Here is a 16,945-nt window from a genome sequence, read left to right as displayed (position 1 = left end):
TTTGTAGAATATTTCAATAGAATATTATAATACATTTCCCATGATAAAAATATTACTTATGTTATAATATATGTATAAATATAACATATTTAATGTGTTTGCCATGGCGTATAATAATATTGTAATTGACAATCCCATTAGAAATATTTTTTATTAAATTTGTGAGCTTTCTCTCTTAGTAAATAACGAAGCAAAGCTTACGAGCATCGTTATTCGTTCATTGTGTGCTGAATATGAAGTTCACAAAAAAAAAAAAAAATAAGTATTGCAACTCTATGTTTAATAAATTTTTATCAATATATAAAAGCGAAAAACTTTCTACAAAATGCATATTTATCTACATGCGCGATAATACGTGTGAAATCAAAAAATATTTTTATTTTTCTGCTCAAAACTATCGAACTTATGTTCGCAGCAGTACTAACGTTTTAATGGTCGATTTGTTCAGGTACTGAACAATGATGATATGGACGCACGGATTGAACAATTTTCTTACATATCGCTATTTACCAATATTTAATTTCTTTGTATATCTATAATTTCTTTGTACAATGCAAACATGACATGATATGTCAGCTGATTGGCAAAAAGGGATTATTAAACGAATTTATCGAAAAGAAAGTGCTGTCAAACGGGACGGAGATGGGAGCTGAAGATTGAATTCTGTCTACAAATGTGTTGATGACACGCACACAGCCCTTCCTTTTCGTATAGACCTTTTTTTATAACTTGCGGCCAATTTTTCATTTTATCATTTAACAAAAAAATAACTTAAATAATCTCTAATGCTATATATTATTCTTATATACAAGGACTTCAAATTTATCGCTGTTGTTTGTACCTGACCATTGTATAAAAAACAGTGCTTTCTTTCGGTTTTTTTTTTTTTTTTTTTCATATAAAGTACCGAATAGAAATTTAAATTCCTACATCCTATAGAAATTATAAATAACACCAATATGAACTTGGTTTTGGCAATTATAAAACTTACAACTTTGATGAGTTTTCTCCCAAAAAGAGACCGACTTTTTTAACCATATGATTGATATAGGAACAAAAAAAACTTTCGAAATATTTTACAAGTTTATATATAATAGTATAAGATGATATTTTCAATGCGTATCAGCAAGAAAATAATGCTTTGAATCATGAAAACAGATGCATATATATGCATTAAATAGGAATAATATGACACGCAAAATTTCACACTATTAATTTTATAAATGCAATGCAAACAAATAAGCATGCAAACGTTATTAATAATTCTTTCTCATCGTTCAATTTGGAAGCTCAGTAATACTGAATTTTTGTCTCATCAGTTCTGAGAAACTTCATTGTTATTACATAATAGAACTAAAAATATCCTTGTTATTCTAATAGCCACGTTAGTGGTATTAAATTATATATATTCAAGTAAAGATCTTTCTCTCTTTTAATATCTTTTTGAATGTTTTGTTTTACCGTTCGAAATTTCACGTGCATCCCTTTCTCAGATCGGCTTGAGTGGTTTTCGCGTTCGGCCGAACGAATCTGAGAGCTGGTATACGCGATGCGGGTCTAGGAATTCCGCTTATCACAGCAGCTGGCTTATTTCCGGCACTCCAATTGGTCGGCTGTCTCAACCGAGTCTTATTCTCAATTTTAGGCACTACTTGATTCGGACCCTATAAATCAATATGTGTTTGTGTAATCGTTCTACATATTTATTAATAATTCTATTAATATTTAATATATAAATATTTATATTTAATATATTAATATTTATATCTTTTATATATATATATTAATTTATAAATAAATTTTACTCGAATTTTAATCAAATCTGTTAAGTAATTAATTGCATGCGAGAGAATTATAAGTGTTTGTTATTTAAGATAATGAGAAAATTATAAGAATATATAGAATAGTACATAATAAAAATTGTTAAAAGTAGTATAATATTTTGTAATATTATAAGTTATATAAGTTTTATAAGTTTCTTTATAAGTTATAATAAGTTTGTGCAAAACATACCTCTGTCTTTTCAACTATCGCAACTTCATCCTTGGTTTTTGTTGTGTTGCTTTCAGGATTTCCTTAAAATATATGTTAATATTTGCTTATTTATTTCAAATTAAATTATTTACTAATTATTATTTTAATTTTATATTTAAAAAAAGAGATAATCTAATTACCGTCGTTGTTTAATGCATGACTAGACCCAGTAGGACTCACTATCGGAGAACTACATTTCATCCTTAAATCACTATTTAATGAATGTTTGTCGATCTCGCCGTATTCTACACCATTTCTCAGAATCGGGGAAGGCAAATCCGTCTTGGCTTCAACCCAAGTGTTCTCCAAAACACGCGGCTTGGGTGCTGAATCCTGCTTCAAACCTAAAGACACATATTTTACATTAGTGATTTTGTTTCAAAGCAATGTTTTTAATTATGTTGATCGCACATTAAATTAATTCTAAATCTATTATTCAATTTTATATTTTAAACATTTCTATTTTTCTATATATTTAATTAATTCTAAATTTCTGTATTCTATGTTCTATTTAAAAAAAAAAATCAATTCTAGATGTAGTAAAACTCAGCGCTCACTCTCTTCCTGCATTCGTACTAGTTGATGCAGCTGCTCGATATTCATTGTGCGCCTGTTGCACGAATTGTGACTGCTGCTGTCAGAACACGTGCTGAGTCTATCGTCCAGATCGGGTGCGCTGTGAGCGCTCTGAGTGCTCTCTATACTCTCTGTCGAGCCGGCAGTTTTCACGCACTTGATCGGAAACTGGATATTCGTATTCGTGTTAACTTGCTCGAGCAACCGTTGTTCGGAACCGCTCTTCAGCTTCATGCCGTACGGATGCAAGTTGTTACCGGACAATTGCGATGATCTCTCCGCGATGTCTCTTTGCACGATGTCGGGCTGCGAGCCTTTCATGTATCCCACGCTGGATCCTATGCTCGCGTAACCAGACGCGCCGCCGGCCTTCAGCGAACTCGATACGAGATTGGGATTAGACTTTTGCAAGAACTTTGGTAATTTTGACAGCATCCTCGGTATGTTTCCCCTTTGCTGCGCTTTCGGCGGCAGAGGTTTGCAGAACGTCTCGTCCCTATTCACCCGCACTTTGGCGTTGGCAATAGCCTCAGTCTTCTCGACAGGATTGTTGTTGTTCTTCTTCGTGAAGGTATAAAATCTACGTTGGTCCGCTGCTAATTCTCCTTGAGCGATTTCCTTCTGGCCTCTACACTGATTTGTCAACGCCGACTTTTTGTACGTCTGGTATCTGTTCAATGGAAGAATGTCAGTCTCGTTCTCGTTACAAGCTACACGAATATTCTCCTTCGTGTCTCTTGAGCCAAGATGATCACCGGGGATGTGATTGTACGTAGAATCCAACTTGCGCTCGTCGCTTCGTTGTACCTCTGCCAGCAACTCCCGTCTCAACGATGTGGGAGCTTTTAACATGGAATACATAGCTTGCCGCGGCTGATCGAGATGCTTCGCAGCGAGTTTCGATATTTGATTCAACACGTTCGGGTTCATTGGCGTGGATTGATTGTGTGTAGGCACCTTGAAAGATATATCTAAGATGTTTGACGCGGATTCGGTCGATGGAATGTCACACGTGACATTCAGATCCGCTTGTCGCATGGTAGGCTTGTACGTATCGCTCTCAATCGATACGGGCGAACTTCCTCTCTCGGCGTCTTTCGCCGAAGACAGATATGTGGTATCAAACGGCTTAACGTCATTATTCACTTCGCTCGATAATTGTACGAAGGTGGTGTCAGCCTTAGGCTCGGTTACAAAAGTGGAAGACAAAGTGATTACATCTTTACTAAGATTCGATTGAGGTGCTGACATTTCGATAGGAGCCTCAGCGTTGTACGTCTCATTCAAGCCTTTATCCAGTTGAACAGACTCTTCGCAGATGTTGCTCAGAGTATTTGTGCAAGACATTTTGTCCAGAGTGAATGTATCGTCGGCGTTTTGCATCACAAAAGTTTCATTATTATCGGAGTTTGACTCTTCCTTTACATCGTTTTGAGCTGCATTCTTATTTGTTACTAATATTGTGCTATTTTCCATAAATGTGGTCTCGTTAGGCGAGATAATAGATGTATATAAAATAGAGGGTTGCGACGTCATCAATAGATCATTGAATTCGGGTTCGCCTAAATTTATAAACGAATCAATTCCTTTGGATTGGGATATGTTCACAAATGCTTCCATGCTTTCCTGGCCTGATATTACTGAAAAGTTATCGTCGGATAAAATGTTTACAGCTGTTTTGGCGGACGTCTTTAGCATCGGTGGCACAGATTCTTTGTCTATCATTGTTGCAGGTAAATATGTTTCTACCTGTAATATAAACAATAATATAACAAATTATAGAATACTCTAGCGCACATATTATACAACAAAATTTTAAATATCAAAATATCAACATATAACAAATTTTGTCTAGATTGTCCAGATTAATAATTCATAGTTATTGTAAAATAATTTAAAATAATAATTGTATAAAGAAAATACTATTTTTTATCTAATTTATGCTATAAATATATGTTTGTTTTATAAAATAAAAGAAATACTATTTCAATATTAATTTCCATAAATATATCTATGTTTGGAAATATATAGATAAAAAATAATAAACAACTTGCATTTTCTGTGTGCGTAACATCTGCATTTTGTTTCTCCAATGTATTTGTCGTGGGAGAAGACGGTAAACCTTCAAAAATTGAATCAAAACTCATTCGAACCGATCGTTTTTTAGGTCTTGTAAATGTTCTTGTGTCGATACACTTTTTGTTATCTAGAAGAACATTAAATTTATTAACATTAATAAGCAATAATAATGTGTGAATCTAAGATTATCAAGCTGAAAACATTTTGCAAACAACTTATTATATGAAATATTATATTATGCTTTATACTTTGTAAGTCCAATTCCGGTTCTGTCCTCAACCAGGTGTATAGATCATGGATTGTAGATTCGGGTGAGCATTGCAGAGGCATATACAACCTGAAAAAGAACAGCAACTTGAAATCAACTTGGCTGTTAATTTGTATTATACTAGAGCAATATAAAGATATCGAATAGAAGTACCAAATTTTAAATAAAAATTATAAATATATTATATAATTACAGAATATAAATAAAAATATTTTATACACTTTTCATTTCCAAATTAACTCAATTTAACACTATAAACTCATTAATAAACTAACAAGTAAATGAGTATAGATTATTTATAGATGGGTGCAATTAAAATTCAAAATATCAAAAAGGGAACAATGCGTAGAATAAAATATATGAAGGAGACAGCACAGAAAATCTTTTAATAATACAAGGATTATTTTTCTTTCTATAGACAGCAAATAATAAAAAAAGAATATACATAATTTCATATATATATTTATCTATTATATTCTTATTACATATATTTTTTTTCTTTCAATTCAACAGGTAAAGATTAGATAAAATCGAGGATAAAGATGTCGTATTTTTTTTCCCGATTAAAGTGCCTTAATATGCGTTCATGCTGCATGAAATGAAATAATTAAAGAGCCATTGACACTCACCAATAGTCGTTGTCGTCGAGCTGTAAATCCGACAGATCGATGAGGTCGATCTCGTCGAGGAGATAGCCATCGCAGATAGATTTCGTGCTCTCGACAATCCCGTCCGGGTCCGACGTGTCCGTTGACATATTTCGCGGCCGAACGTTATTGTCGAGTCGAACGTAAGCACATATTTCGCAGCGTCCCCGGGTACCAGCCTTGAAAACAAGCGCGCGCGAAAACAAGGGATTTTATTCGCGACGAGAGGCAACGACGATGACTCGTTGTATATCGTCGCGACTGAGGAGAAAAAAATAGGATTTTTTTTACATACACCAGTCGGATCTCGTCGCGAACATAACCGCGAACGCGAGGCTTCGTTGTACTTTCCGAAGGCCTCGCTAAACGTCACAGTCACGGATGACGTAAGAGAGTAGATGGCCAACTCCTGTATCCCGTTTCGAAGTAGCGTTTCCAGCGCCACCTGGATATATGAGCGAACTAATATTCAATATGGCCGACTTCTATTTATGCATCTATAAATTTCTTTAAAGAAATAAATTTATAATATATATTATATTTATTTTATATATTTTTTCTATTTTTTTCTATTTTTTCAATTATTTAAATTCATAAAACCAAAACATTTTATGCTCACAAATCTTATTTGTATACTATTTTATAAAATCTAATCCTGATTTTCTATAAGGAAAGCTTTTGTATATTCTAGAATTCGATGTTTCGTATACCTCTCTTCGAAAATTAATTAAATAAAAAATAATAAAATAAAAATTATATATATTTTTCTATTTTCAATTATTTAAATTCATAAAACCAAAACATTTTATGCTCACAAATCTTTTTTGTATACTTTTTCATAAATCTAATCCTGATTTTCTACAAGGAAAGCTTTTGCAATTATAGAATCCAATGTTTTCTATACGTTTTTTTCGAAAATTTATTAAATAAAAAATAATAAAATAATAAAGATTTCATATATTTTTCTATTTTCAATTATTTAAATTCATAAAACCAAAACATGTTATGCTCACAAATCTTTGTATACTTTTCTATCAATCTAACCCTAATTTTCTATAAGGAAAGCTTTTGCAATTATAGAATCCAATATAGGTTTTTTTTTCGAAAATTAATTAATTAAAAAATAATAAAAATTCCATGACAGATTCTGCGCGCAACGATTCGCCAATCAGCTGCGCGCTCTCCCGCTAGAGCGAGGCTCTGATTGGCCGCAGCTTTTTCCGCGCGGCAGCGTCTATTTTTCCCCTCTCGGTTCACCCTCTATCTACCCCTCATTAATCCGCGATCAACGGTCAAGAGGCAGCGACCGGTTCGTGCGTGCGGTCCGTTTTTCGCAGTCATTCGCAGCCGATCATTCTCCGCTTCTGTCTCAGATTTGGTCTCTTCTCCTGCGGATCAGCTCCGTGATACGAAGGTAACTGGCAACCGAGAGAGAGAGAGAGAGAGAGAGAGAGAGTGTGAGAGTGTGAGAGTGTGAGACTCGGCCGAGTGTCTCGCGAGATTTTTTCTCGTCGCGAGGAAGGATCTCCACGTTCTCGCCGCGCGACGTATTTCCTCTCACGCGCGCACTTTGTCCCCCCTTCGCGTTTCACGTTCCTTTTCACGGTTCTTTCATATCCGGAAGGCAGGCGTTTCTCGCGGGCTTTTCCATCGTATTCCCCCCATGTGCGCACGTTTTTTCGCGTCCGATTTTTTTCCCTTCAACGCGAGATACTGCGTCTTGAATTTTTCTATCCCATTGTTCGTCGCTTCACGCGCCTTTCGTATCCCGCCTCGTCGACGCGCGTCCAAATTATTGCTGCGTATAGTAGTGCCTCGTGTCTTGGTTGTCCTTGCGAAATAACCTTTCGGACGAGGTCTCGAAACGTCAGCCTCGCGCGCAAATCGGTTTTCATATTTTATCGAGGAGATATCGAGAATAAAAAAAAAAATAAATAAAAAAAAAACAAAGAAGAGGAAAAGATCGGTAAAATTCGAGCGAAATTTTGTTAGCACGTTGAATTGGCGCGATTTGAATCGCAACGGAATTGTGAGAATCTCGTTTCATCCCTCGACATATGTATCTCGCGAATTTGGCGTATTATTATTTTATTATGTGGCTGCATTGAAGTTGTGTAATTTCTTGCGAGCTTATTTTTTTATATACCTATATGGAGCTTTCGATATATTTCCACGACACATTTTTTGCAAGCACTGCCTTGTCTTGTCTGTTTGAGAAACTTTAATTTGTCTATGTTGATCTCTCTAGTACCTGAAATAATTTATTTTGTAATTGGATTAATAAAATGTTATTTTTTTTTCTTTTACAGAACATTTTGTGCTAGAACTAGATTTGTCGTTATTAAGAATCCAGAAAATCAAGAATTTTTTGTATTAAATTTTCCTGCATCCACATACATTTAATTGTCATCTTTATGCCGGCTTAAAAATGGATTTTGTCCTCGCTATTTATTGCACACATATGTATACATATTATTTGAACTACATATTCTTTCCATTTTTTAATTACACTGCAAGTATTCTTCAATTATGTTACAATTAAATATCCTTGTGATTGATTGGTTGCTTTTTTATCTATGTGACCTAGCAATGTACACTTGCACATAAATTTTAGCACTGCTTTAGCGAGCAAAGTAAAATGATCATATATATGTATCAGTGTGTGAAATATATAGGCATATAAAAATTCTCAGTCTACGTAAAATTCAAAATTATAATTGCAAACAGGATTCAACAAATTTATGACTTAAAAAGACAGGATGCTAAAAATTTCTTAGATTAATATAGATAGTTGACATTAAAGATGTAGAAAGGTAAAAGAGATTAATAGCGATACATTTGAATTATAGTAATATGACAACCGATCCGGAACATACCGTCAATACTAGTGCTACGGAATCCGTCGAAGACGAAGATGATAACACCCAACGCAAAATTTTACGTAGCACTGATGTGTTAGATGCTCTTCGAGATTGTATTACTACATCACCACTAGAGGTATTGCAATATTATTTCGCGTCTTGTAAATTCGACGAATTTATCTCTGGACTTGTATAAATTGTGACTGATCTTGATCAAGTGTTTACGATCACTATGATATTGCAAAAATCTTTTTCTAAACTGCATGCTCCCTAATGCTTTGTTTGCTTTTATGTCCCACTTAACTGACAGTTTCAATAGAATGATACATTTCATATATTTGTCATGCAATTCATCAATTTGCCATCTTTATTTTGTTTTAATTTGAATGAAATTATATATTTGTATACTATAAATTTTATATAAATCTATAAATCTTGTTACTAAACTCATATAAAATGTTAAAAATTCTAATTACTGATTTATTAATAATGTAAAGAACAAAACTTTTTTTTATAAAGTATTAATTATTGTAAATTAAATATTTTGTAATAATTATATTAGCACATTTGACTATATCAAAGTTTCATGAGGACTATTATATTTTTAGCAAATGCAGTCTCTTCCTGCTCCTGTCAAACGCAGGGTTAAAGCACTGAAACAACTGCAGCTTGTCACTACTAATATTGAGGCTAAATTTTACGAGGAGGTCCATGCTTTGGAATGTGAGTACTATAAAATGTGTGCACCCTTATATCAGAAGCGGAATCAGATAGTATCTGGTATACATGAGCCAACGGACGAACAATGCGTTTGGGAGAGTGATGAAGATGAAGAAACTCTAAGTAATTTTATGAAAGATAAGGCGAAAATCGAGGACACTACAGAGAATAAGGATGAGTACGTTTTTATACAATAGATAATGTGTTACATGTATATATATTTATCTATTTAGGAAAAAATTAAGCAAATTAATTTATATTATATGATTTTTCACAGAACGGAAAACGAGGACGATATTAAAGGCATCCCAGATTTCTGGCTAACAATATTTAAGAATGTAGGTACATTAGCTGATATGGTTCAGGAACATGATGAACCAATCCTGAAACATCTAAATGATATTACAGTCAAATTTCTGGAGTCGAATCCAATGGTGAGTCATTATAAAGAATAATATAATTAATGATTAAAAAAGAAACAAAATTAAAGTTAATATATATTTTTTCAGGGATTTGTCCTCGAGTTCTATTTTACACCAAACGAATATTTCTCAAATTCAGTGCTTACTAAGGAATACATCATGAAATGTACTCCGGAAAAAAATGACCCGTTTAGTTTTGAAGGACCCGAAATATATAAATGCAAAGTAAAAAGTTTTTTAATTACTTTCAGTTTTCAATATTAATGGCAATACTAAAAATAGGAATCTTTTTTTATATAGGGCTGCGTGATTGATTGGAAGAAGGGCAAGAACGTCACAATAAAAACTATTAAGAAAAACCAGAAGCATAAATCCCGAGGATCCATGCGTACCGTGACCAAAACAGTTCAAAATGATTCCTTCTTTAATTTCTTTAGTCCGCCAATCGGTGATTAATATATCTCATATAAATTTTCCTTTATATGTTGAATTTATGTTTATTTAATTACAAAATTATAATTTTGTTAATGGTATAAATCTATTTTTCAGTGCCAGATGATCCGGAAGCCGACGTAGACGATGAAACCCAAGCTATATTGACCAGTGATTTTGAATTAGGTCATTACATTAGAGAACGCATAGTTCCTAGAGCTGTACTGTACTACACAGGTAATTTTCACAAGCACATTTATAATTTTCCGTTCGAATATTGTGAATATAATAAATGTGATAAAACATTTATAAATTCAACATTAAAGAACTGTAAACGCGCGCGACATAACAAACGACGAATTTAAAAAAAATATTTAATTTTAAAATATATATCTGGAATTACAATATTCGTGTAAATGTATTTCCGAGTAGTTTCTTCATAAGACAGGATTAATTTCAGGCGAAGGTTTAGAGGACGAAGACGAAGATTACGAGGATGAAGAGGATGGAGATGATGACGATGACGTCGATGAGGAGGATGAGGAAGAGGAGGGTTCATCTCCTACTAACGCGCCTTCAGGTGGGAAACAAGGCGAAGAGCCCAATGAGTGTAAACAACAGTAGAATTATATTAATTGCGAAACATAATGCGAAAAAAAAGAAAGAAAAATCAATCGTTCGTGCGTTACAGTATGCATCAACACTAACGACACACTGACCGATAACTGCCTAGATAATCCTGCACCTTGCGGTCCCAAATGTAATCCCTGTTCTCTTTGTATCAATCATCTAATCATATCATGTCTCCTATTCCAGATCAAGCCTAGAACTCTTCAACATACCAGTGATACAAAAAAAAAGAAAGATAAAATTATGCGTACTACACCTTCCTTTTACTCGCCGTTGATGATGAGTAGAATATATGCGCCTTATACCTGTGCTATAAGATCTAATGTCATATATGTATACGGTAATTACTCTCGCTCTCGAACACTAATTATTGTCAATTTTTAATTGCTTTATTTTATACGACTTGTTACGTTTATATGCGCCGACAGAGAGAGATTGTTTGAATTCTTTTCCGAAGAAACACACGTTGCTCTATGGAAAAATTTTTGGGTACTGTTGAAGCATTTTTAATACAAAAAGTGGAGAAAAAAAATTCGCTGCTTCAGTTGTGTCTCATTCCTCTTTATTCCTCTTCGCAAAATATCCTTCCAAAGCGTTCGTAAAGAGAACGAATTTTTGATATTTACAATTATATATTAATCATGCTTTTTCTTTCTATATGAATTTATATTTACGGGAACATTTCATACAACGACTTTGTATTAAACCGAAATGACTCGGAATAATTTATAATTTAACGTGGTATAAAACGCACTATGTCAGATATATATAAAAATATAATATAAAAAAAAAATTCGCACATTACATTTTCAACTTGTATCAAAGAACGGCGGCGTCATCAGAAGATACAAAAAAAAAGGACAAACTTTGTTTTTATCTTTACAAAACATACCCTTCGAGATTTATAATAGCAGTTTTACGTTATTATTAATTCTTGACATATATATACGGGAAGTTTTGATTTGTATTTGGAATGTACCTAACATTTTGGCACATGAGAGAGGACTCCTCAGAGAGAAGTTATTTATATTTTACAGAATATAATATCATCGGAAGATTTTTAGTCCTTATGCTTATCTTCGATTATCTATGAAACTGTGAAATAAATCACATAATTTACAATTAACAATACACAAAACTAAATATGTAATCGTGCAACGGTGTATTGTGATTCCATAACTTTTTTTTTTTAATTTCTATATTTGAATTCGTATATATGAACATATTTTCATGCATACCGGATTTGATGAACACCTAGGTATTTTGAGTTTTATATTAAAATGTGGCAATTATGCTGTGCAAAGTTGTATCTAAAATACATCTCAGAAACATGCGTCATTGAAAAACGAATGTATTAATTACTGCGAATGTGCGATGTTATATTCATTATTATAAATGAATAGATGGATATAGTAGACAACATACATGTGTCTCTCATACAGAGAATATCGTCATTCAAAAGTGATTTGTGTCACGAAGGAATTGGCAGTGTAATCTTGCACAGCACATAATCTAATGCTTTTGTATATATAAATGCAGTATAGGGATATATATATAAAAAGATATCTTACTTTTCTAACAAAGCAAACTACGTATTTGATATTAATTATGGGATACCTAAAATGCTGTAAATAAATAACTGTACAATGACTGAAAAATTGATCGAAACGTGTGCAATTAATTTCACGGAATATTTTAAAATTTGCCGTTTTTTATCGTTAATTGATATATGCACTTAACCGTAAAATTGATAATAATAAATAGAAAAGAATTTTGTTTCTAATTCTTCTTATTAAGGTAATTTAATTATTTTGTGCTGTGTACCTGCAGGAAGCATACGTTTGTTTGTTGTGTTTTATAATCATTCTTCTAAAAAAGTACTTATAAAAATACAGTTTCTAGATATGTTATATCTCTCTTTCTCTTTCTTTCTTTCTCTATCTCTCTCTCTCTCTCTAGAACTTCGCACGTTGAAGATATGACGAAGGTCCCGAAATTATTAAAATTTATGTGGCCACAATCTAATGATGTAAAAGTGATGTACGATGAAGATGGGAGAGCTAGGCATGTCTTGCTTTCGCAAAACGTATCGACTAGACCAAAACAAGCTAACAAACCGTATATGCTTTCCATTTTATAGGTCAGTCTTGCCCTGATCCCCTTCTTTACAATCGATTATATGTAAGGCTCTCATGGGAGATTCAATTAGCAATTTATACATACAAAAATCACTTTAATCTCGCGTTCATTCAGAATATCCTTTACTAAATGCCTTCCTCTTCATCTTCGTCCTCGCATGATATCGCCTCAGTACTACGAGGCAAGAGCGTAGACACATGACCATACCTGAAGAAAGATTCTTTTGTTAAAAGAAATTTTCAAATATTCCAAAATTCGTAAATAAAATATATTTATTATATGAAAAGATTATGATAAAACACAAAGTACAAAAAATAATATTATTAATACCTAATTATTATATAAGTATTGTATTTAATAACAATATTTGTATATGTTATAATTTTATATATATATATATATATATATATATATATATAAAAATTATATATTTACTATACAACCAAGTTATTTACTGTTATATTGTTTTTAATATTTTTACTTACTTGCTGTTTTTATATTTCTCTTGTATTGCTACTTGCGGGATATTGGGGGCATTGCGGAAAGTCTTGCTCAAGTATACGATACATTCCTTAAGAGTTTTCAAATCATATCCTGTCGATAGTTCCAATTCGTGTGGCCAGATCTCCTCTCGCAATGTATGTCTCGCGAGCGCCACTGCAGACGCAGCCAAATGGCTGGGCAAATATTGTAGGTATGGGTCTGCCTCGAGCATTGATAATTCGCACAAATACTGAAATGTAATTCACATTAAAAAATAACGAGAGAATGAAGAGACAAAAATAATCAATGCAAAAAGTATATAGTATTTAAAAACTGAAATACAAATTACTTATGTTTATTAAAACCTACCATTGCCAAGAATTTAATTTTATCTGACAGATTGTTGTTGATACAGTATTCCGTTAGGAATGTGAAATGCGTCGGTACAGTTAGATCAAATGATAAAACCCTCAGTATTAAGTTCTCCATTTTTATCACTTGCGTCTTTGTGTATGTATCATCTGTGATATATACAAATTCTCCTACCTCGGGAGGATAAATCTCTTCATATTTCCTATTAAGAAACATGTACATATAAAACAATTGTGTGTACAATAATAAATTTCTCTCGAAAATTCTAAATCAAATAATAGATAGTTTGATTTTAATAAATGTCTAATAAGATTTATTCTACTGAATTTTCACGCATGCGAAGTGATTAAATAAACTTACGCCGCGATAAACATAGCGGCAGTCCCAACGAGTTGTAATTTCGTTCTTACGACGCTCATATATGACAAAAAGCGATCTATATACGAGATAGCCAAGTATAGTGTCTCGTCTTGTAATCGATATTCTTCAGCTACTTCCACGAGCCAATCTATCAATATAGATCTCATCGAGTATGTAATATCGGGTTGTTTCTTCATATAACCAGGTTTTGGTCTGTGTAATGTCTGAAAAATAGAAAAAATCGAATTAAAAGAAAATTTTGAAGTACTAAAACAAAGAAAGCTGTTGAGAAAATGTTTTTCTGACGAGTATAAAAACATTAATATTATTTCTATGTTTTTATAGTGCAGTTGAAATAAATGTTATTAAATTTATTGAAATATTTAGTTAATTAATATCATTTGATTAAATGTTTTACTTTTTTTGCTTAATTTATATGTATATATTTCAATATTATTATGCATGAATTAATATAGCATATATGAAGACATAAACAGAGATACATACTTCTGATATACGTAAATAATTATATATATCGGCCCTGTATTCGTCTACGTCAAAGAAATTAGTTCTCATTTGCATAATATATTCTCTTCTGGTTTTATATTCTTTGTTAGAAGAACTGCTATACGTCAGAGACTTCTCCAATGACTTCTCCAAAGACATGGGACTATCTTTTGAAAAGACATTATCTTCTTTATTTTGACAAATTTCTTCGATGCTACTACGAAATGTTGCAAAATTAACACTGCTTGTAGTAATTATGTCTATTCTCGGCTGTTCCTTATTGGATTTTGCCACTATTTCTTGCACAACTTTAGTCTCTTTCTTTTCCATCGAGTCCCTAAGTACAACAGATGTTTCTTCTTCCAATTTATCCTCATAAATCTTGAAGACTGGCTCCTCTTTCTTATCATCATAAATTTTGAAAGGCTCAGATTGTGGGGGAATAAATGGTTTTGCTTTGTTTGTATATTTTTCATCCTTGTGATTCTCCTGCTAAAAAATAAAATAAATCCAATAATGTACAAGTCTTTCAACACACTTCATTTTAAGACATTAAACAAGGACACAACAAGATTATGTGTAACAAAATGTTTTGATGGGATATTTAAGATATAATGTAAAATCTTAGACTTTTCAAGATAGGGGATATAGCATTCTAAGATAAGCACAGGTGGATTGAACTATATTTAAAAGACAAAGAAGAATCAACATGTGTGTATCACATGTAGATATTGACTTGGAAAAATCGACATAAAATAAACAAGATTGAAAATGGAATAAGGATAGTAGTCAATTATCGAGAAAAATGATTTGAATAGGTATACTTTAGATGTATTGTGGAAGTAAATCAGTCAAGAATTTGTAAAAGATTAATAATTTTTGGAAAATGTCATTGAAACTGGAAATAAATAAGACAGATTAATTACACAAAGATTAACAATGATCCAATTCCTGTGACATATCAAGAAGTATAATATACAGAAAGCCAAGCATAAGATTTAATCCATGTGCTAGTTGGAAGTGATGAAAGAAATCAAGAACGAAATCAAACAACACATTGGCTGTAAATAATTCCATCATTGATTCCACCGTAACAAAGATAATCTTGAAAAGTACAAGACAGACAAATTCCAACAACAATTTAAGAACCGCCAATCACATCATCCTAAAATTAGTTATATATATAAAAAAAAAAAAAAAAAAAAAAAAAAATCAACAATTCGCGATATAGAACTAAATTCGGACAAAAATCAGGATTTATATCCTTTCTCCTCTCTAATGAATTTTCGATCGCAATCGGAACCGAATCTTCCACCTTCGCTAAAGGCGCGAAAGGCACGTTGCAACGTGATTAACGGTTAAATTGCAAGAGGGAAGATCCCCGTCTCTCGCGAGGATTTACGTACGAGCTTCGTCCCGTGTCGCGGGCAATTATTGTGCAGAACCCCGAGGACGGCGCGTTTGTTCGCCTGGAAGCCCTGTTGAGTCTGTGCGCTCGTGGCGGCAACGAGGTTCTCCTTCCCGCGGCCGCGTACATCGGCGCCGACCCGGTTCTCCTGGTCCTCCTGGTACACCCTGATCGTGGCCATCGTTGTCCGTCGACGACGACGAGGAGGAGCTCTCTATCTATCCGAACGAGGAAGAGGATCGACACGATACCCGTCGCGGATATATTATGTATAACGTGGGGGATCTCTCTCTGTAAACCGCCGGGGACGACACACACGCGCAAGTACGTAGACACCGGGGGAAAGACGAGAGAGAGAGAGAGAGAGAAAAAAATGCCGATAAACAACGCGCGCGCCCGTCCCGCTTTCTCTGTCTCTGCGACGAAACGTCCGTTTACGGTTTATTATCCGTGCATCACAGAGGGTCACGGGAAAACGGACGGGCGCCTCTTCGGCACACGGCGATCCCGGGCGGTTTGGTTGCCGTTTGATTTCAAACAAACGTAACTCCAACAGCTGGCGGGACGTTATGGGGAGCGTTGCACGAAACCGGCCAATCGCGAAGCGTGGGAAACGAGCCGGCCAATCGCGGCGCCATCTTCGGCCGGCCGAGCGTTCGCAAACTCGTCCCGAGAGCGCGCCAGGATGACCGAAGCGACACTCGATCGCCATTGCGGAACCTCTCTCCCGATTGGTCGGGCGAAAAAAACCCTAGAGCCTCTACCAATCGAAGATGGAGATTAATTTTAATTAAATTGATTATTTATATTATTATATCTATATATATATATATATATATATATATATATCAATGTATATATATAATTATAATAATATGGTATAAATTATATGTAAATATACAATAATATATTACAATAATATATTATAAATAATAACAATATTATAATAATATTAATAATAATATTGATAATAATATATTAATATACTGATTATATTAAATAAAATA

At 33.4% G+C, this 16,945-nt stretch overlaps 3 protein-coding genes across 7 annotated transcripts; 1 reads left to right on the top strand and 2 right to left on the bottom strand.

Moving 5' to 3' along the window:
• Positions 1–848: 848 nt before the first annotated feature.
• Positions 849–5,978, bottom strand: LOC145940496 (uncharacterized). The gene is made up of 7 exons (XM_083045717.1): positions 5,587–5,978; positions 4,938–5,026; positions 4,661–4,816; positions 2,592–4,355; positions 2,175–2,378; positions 2,014–2,075; positions 849–1,664 (listed from the first exon to the last, which is right to left on the bottom strand). The coding sequence occupies exons 1-7, from the start codon at positions 5,712–5,714 to the stop codon at positions 1,473–1,475; spliced, it is 2,595 nt and encodes an 864-aa protein (XP_082901843.1). The 5' UTR covers positions 5,715–5,978; the 3' UTR covers positions 849–1,472.
• A 911-nt stretch (positions 5,979–6,889) lies between these two features.
• On the top strand, positions 6,890–11,139 carry Nap1 (Nucleosome assembly protein 1). 4 transcript variants are annotated; one of them, XM_083045491.1, is made up of 9 exons: positions 6,890–7,018; positions 8,454–8,601; positions 9,074–9,363; positions 9,463–9,619; positions 9,695–9,832; positions 9,908–10,055; positions 10,157–10,276; positions 10,500–10,619; positions 10,856–11,133. In XM_083045491.1, the coding sequence occupies exons 2-9, from the start codon at positions 8,458–8,460 to the stop codon at positions 10,864–10,866; spliced, it is 1,128 nt and encodes a 375-aa protein (XP_082901617.1). In that variant the 5' UTR covers positions 6,890–7,018; positions 8,454–8,457; the 3' UTR covers positions 10,867–11,133. The 4 variants fall into 4 exon arrangements, with proteins under 4 accessions (XP_082901617.1, XP_082901615.1, XP_082901618.1 ...); XM_083045489.1 differs by having other exon boundaries at positions 10,500–11,126; XM_083045490.1 differs by lacking the exon at positions 6,890–7,018 and adding an exon at positions 7,115–7,570 and having other exon boundaries at positions 10,500–11,129.
• On the bottom strand, positions 10,803–16,218 carry Cyca (cyclin A). Of its 2 annotated transcripts, none has more exons than XM_083045487.1 (6): positions 15,937–16,218; positions 14,531–15,022; positions 14,024–14,247; positions 13,661–13,865; positions 13,294–13,541; positions 10,803–13,015 (listed from the first exon to the last, which is right to left on the bottom strand). In XM_083045487.1, exons 1-6 carry the CDS (start codon positions 16,117–16,119, stop codon positions 12,934–12,936), a joined length of 1,434 nt encoding a protein of 477 aa, XP_082901613.1. In that variant the 5' UTR covers positions 16,120–16,218; the 3' UTR covers positions 10,803–12,933. The 2 variants fall into 2 exon arrangements, with proteins under 2 accessions (XP_082901613.1, XP_082901614.1); XM_083045488.1 differs by having other exon boundaries at positions 14,531–15,019.
• Between the last annotated feature and the right edge of the window lie 727 nt (positions 16,219–16,945).

Source organism: Prenolepis imparis, unplaced genomic scaffold (genome assembly GCF_030444845.1).
Source record: "Prenolepis imparis isolate NDT839.2.m4 unplaced genomic scaffold, iyPreImpa1.0 SCAF_9, whole genome shotgun sequence".
In the NCBI taxonomy this organism is placed as follows: Eukaryota; Metazoa; Arthropoda; class Insecta; order Hymenoptera; family Formicidae; genus Prenolepis; species Prenolepis imparis.
The sequence above is the reverse complement of the archived record's forward strand: the minus strand, read 5'-3'. Positions and strand labels throughout refer to the sequence as shown.

Coding starts and splice junctions, on each gene's coding strand:
- Cyca (XM_083045487.1), bottom strand. CDS start 16,119: ATGGCCACGATCAGGGTGTACCAGGAGGACCAGGAGAACCGGGTCGGC. Junction 15,023..15,936: donor CGCGACACGGGACGAAGCTC/GTACGTAAATCC, acceptor TTTATTTTTTAG/CAGGAGAATCACAAGGATGA. Junction 13,866..14,023: donor GCCGCTATGTTTATCGCGGC/GTAAGTTTATTT, acceptor GTTTCTTAATAG/GAAATATGAAGAGATTTATC.
- LOC145940496 (XM_083045717.1), bottom strand. CDS start 5,714: ATGTCAACGGACACGTCGGACCCGGACGGGATTGTCGAGAGCACGAAA. Junction 2,076..2,174: donor TCATGCATTAAACAACGACG/GTAATTAGATTA, acceptor ATATATTTTAAG/GAAATCCTGAAAGCAACACA. Junction 1,665..2,013: donor CGATAGTTGAAAAGACAGAG/GTATGTTTTGCA, acceptor ATTGATTTATAG/GGTCCGAATCAAGTAGTGCC.
- Nap1 (XM_083045490.1), top strand. CDS start 8,458: ATGACAACCGATCCGGAACATACCGTCAATACTAGTGCTACGGAATCC. Junction 9,620..9,694: donor TTCTGGAGTCGAATCCAATG/GTGAGTCATTAT, acceptor ATATTTTTTCAG/GGATTTGTCCTCGAGTTCTA. Junction 9,833..9,907: donor CCGAAATATATAAATGCAAA/GTAAAAAGTTTT, acceptor TTTTTTATATAG/GGCTGCGTGATTGATTGGAA.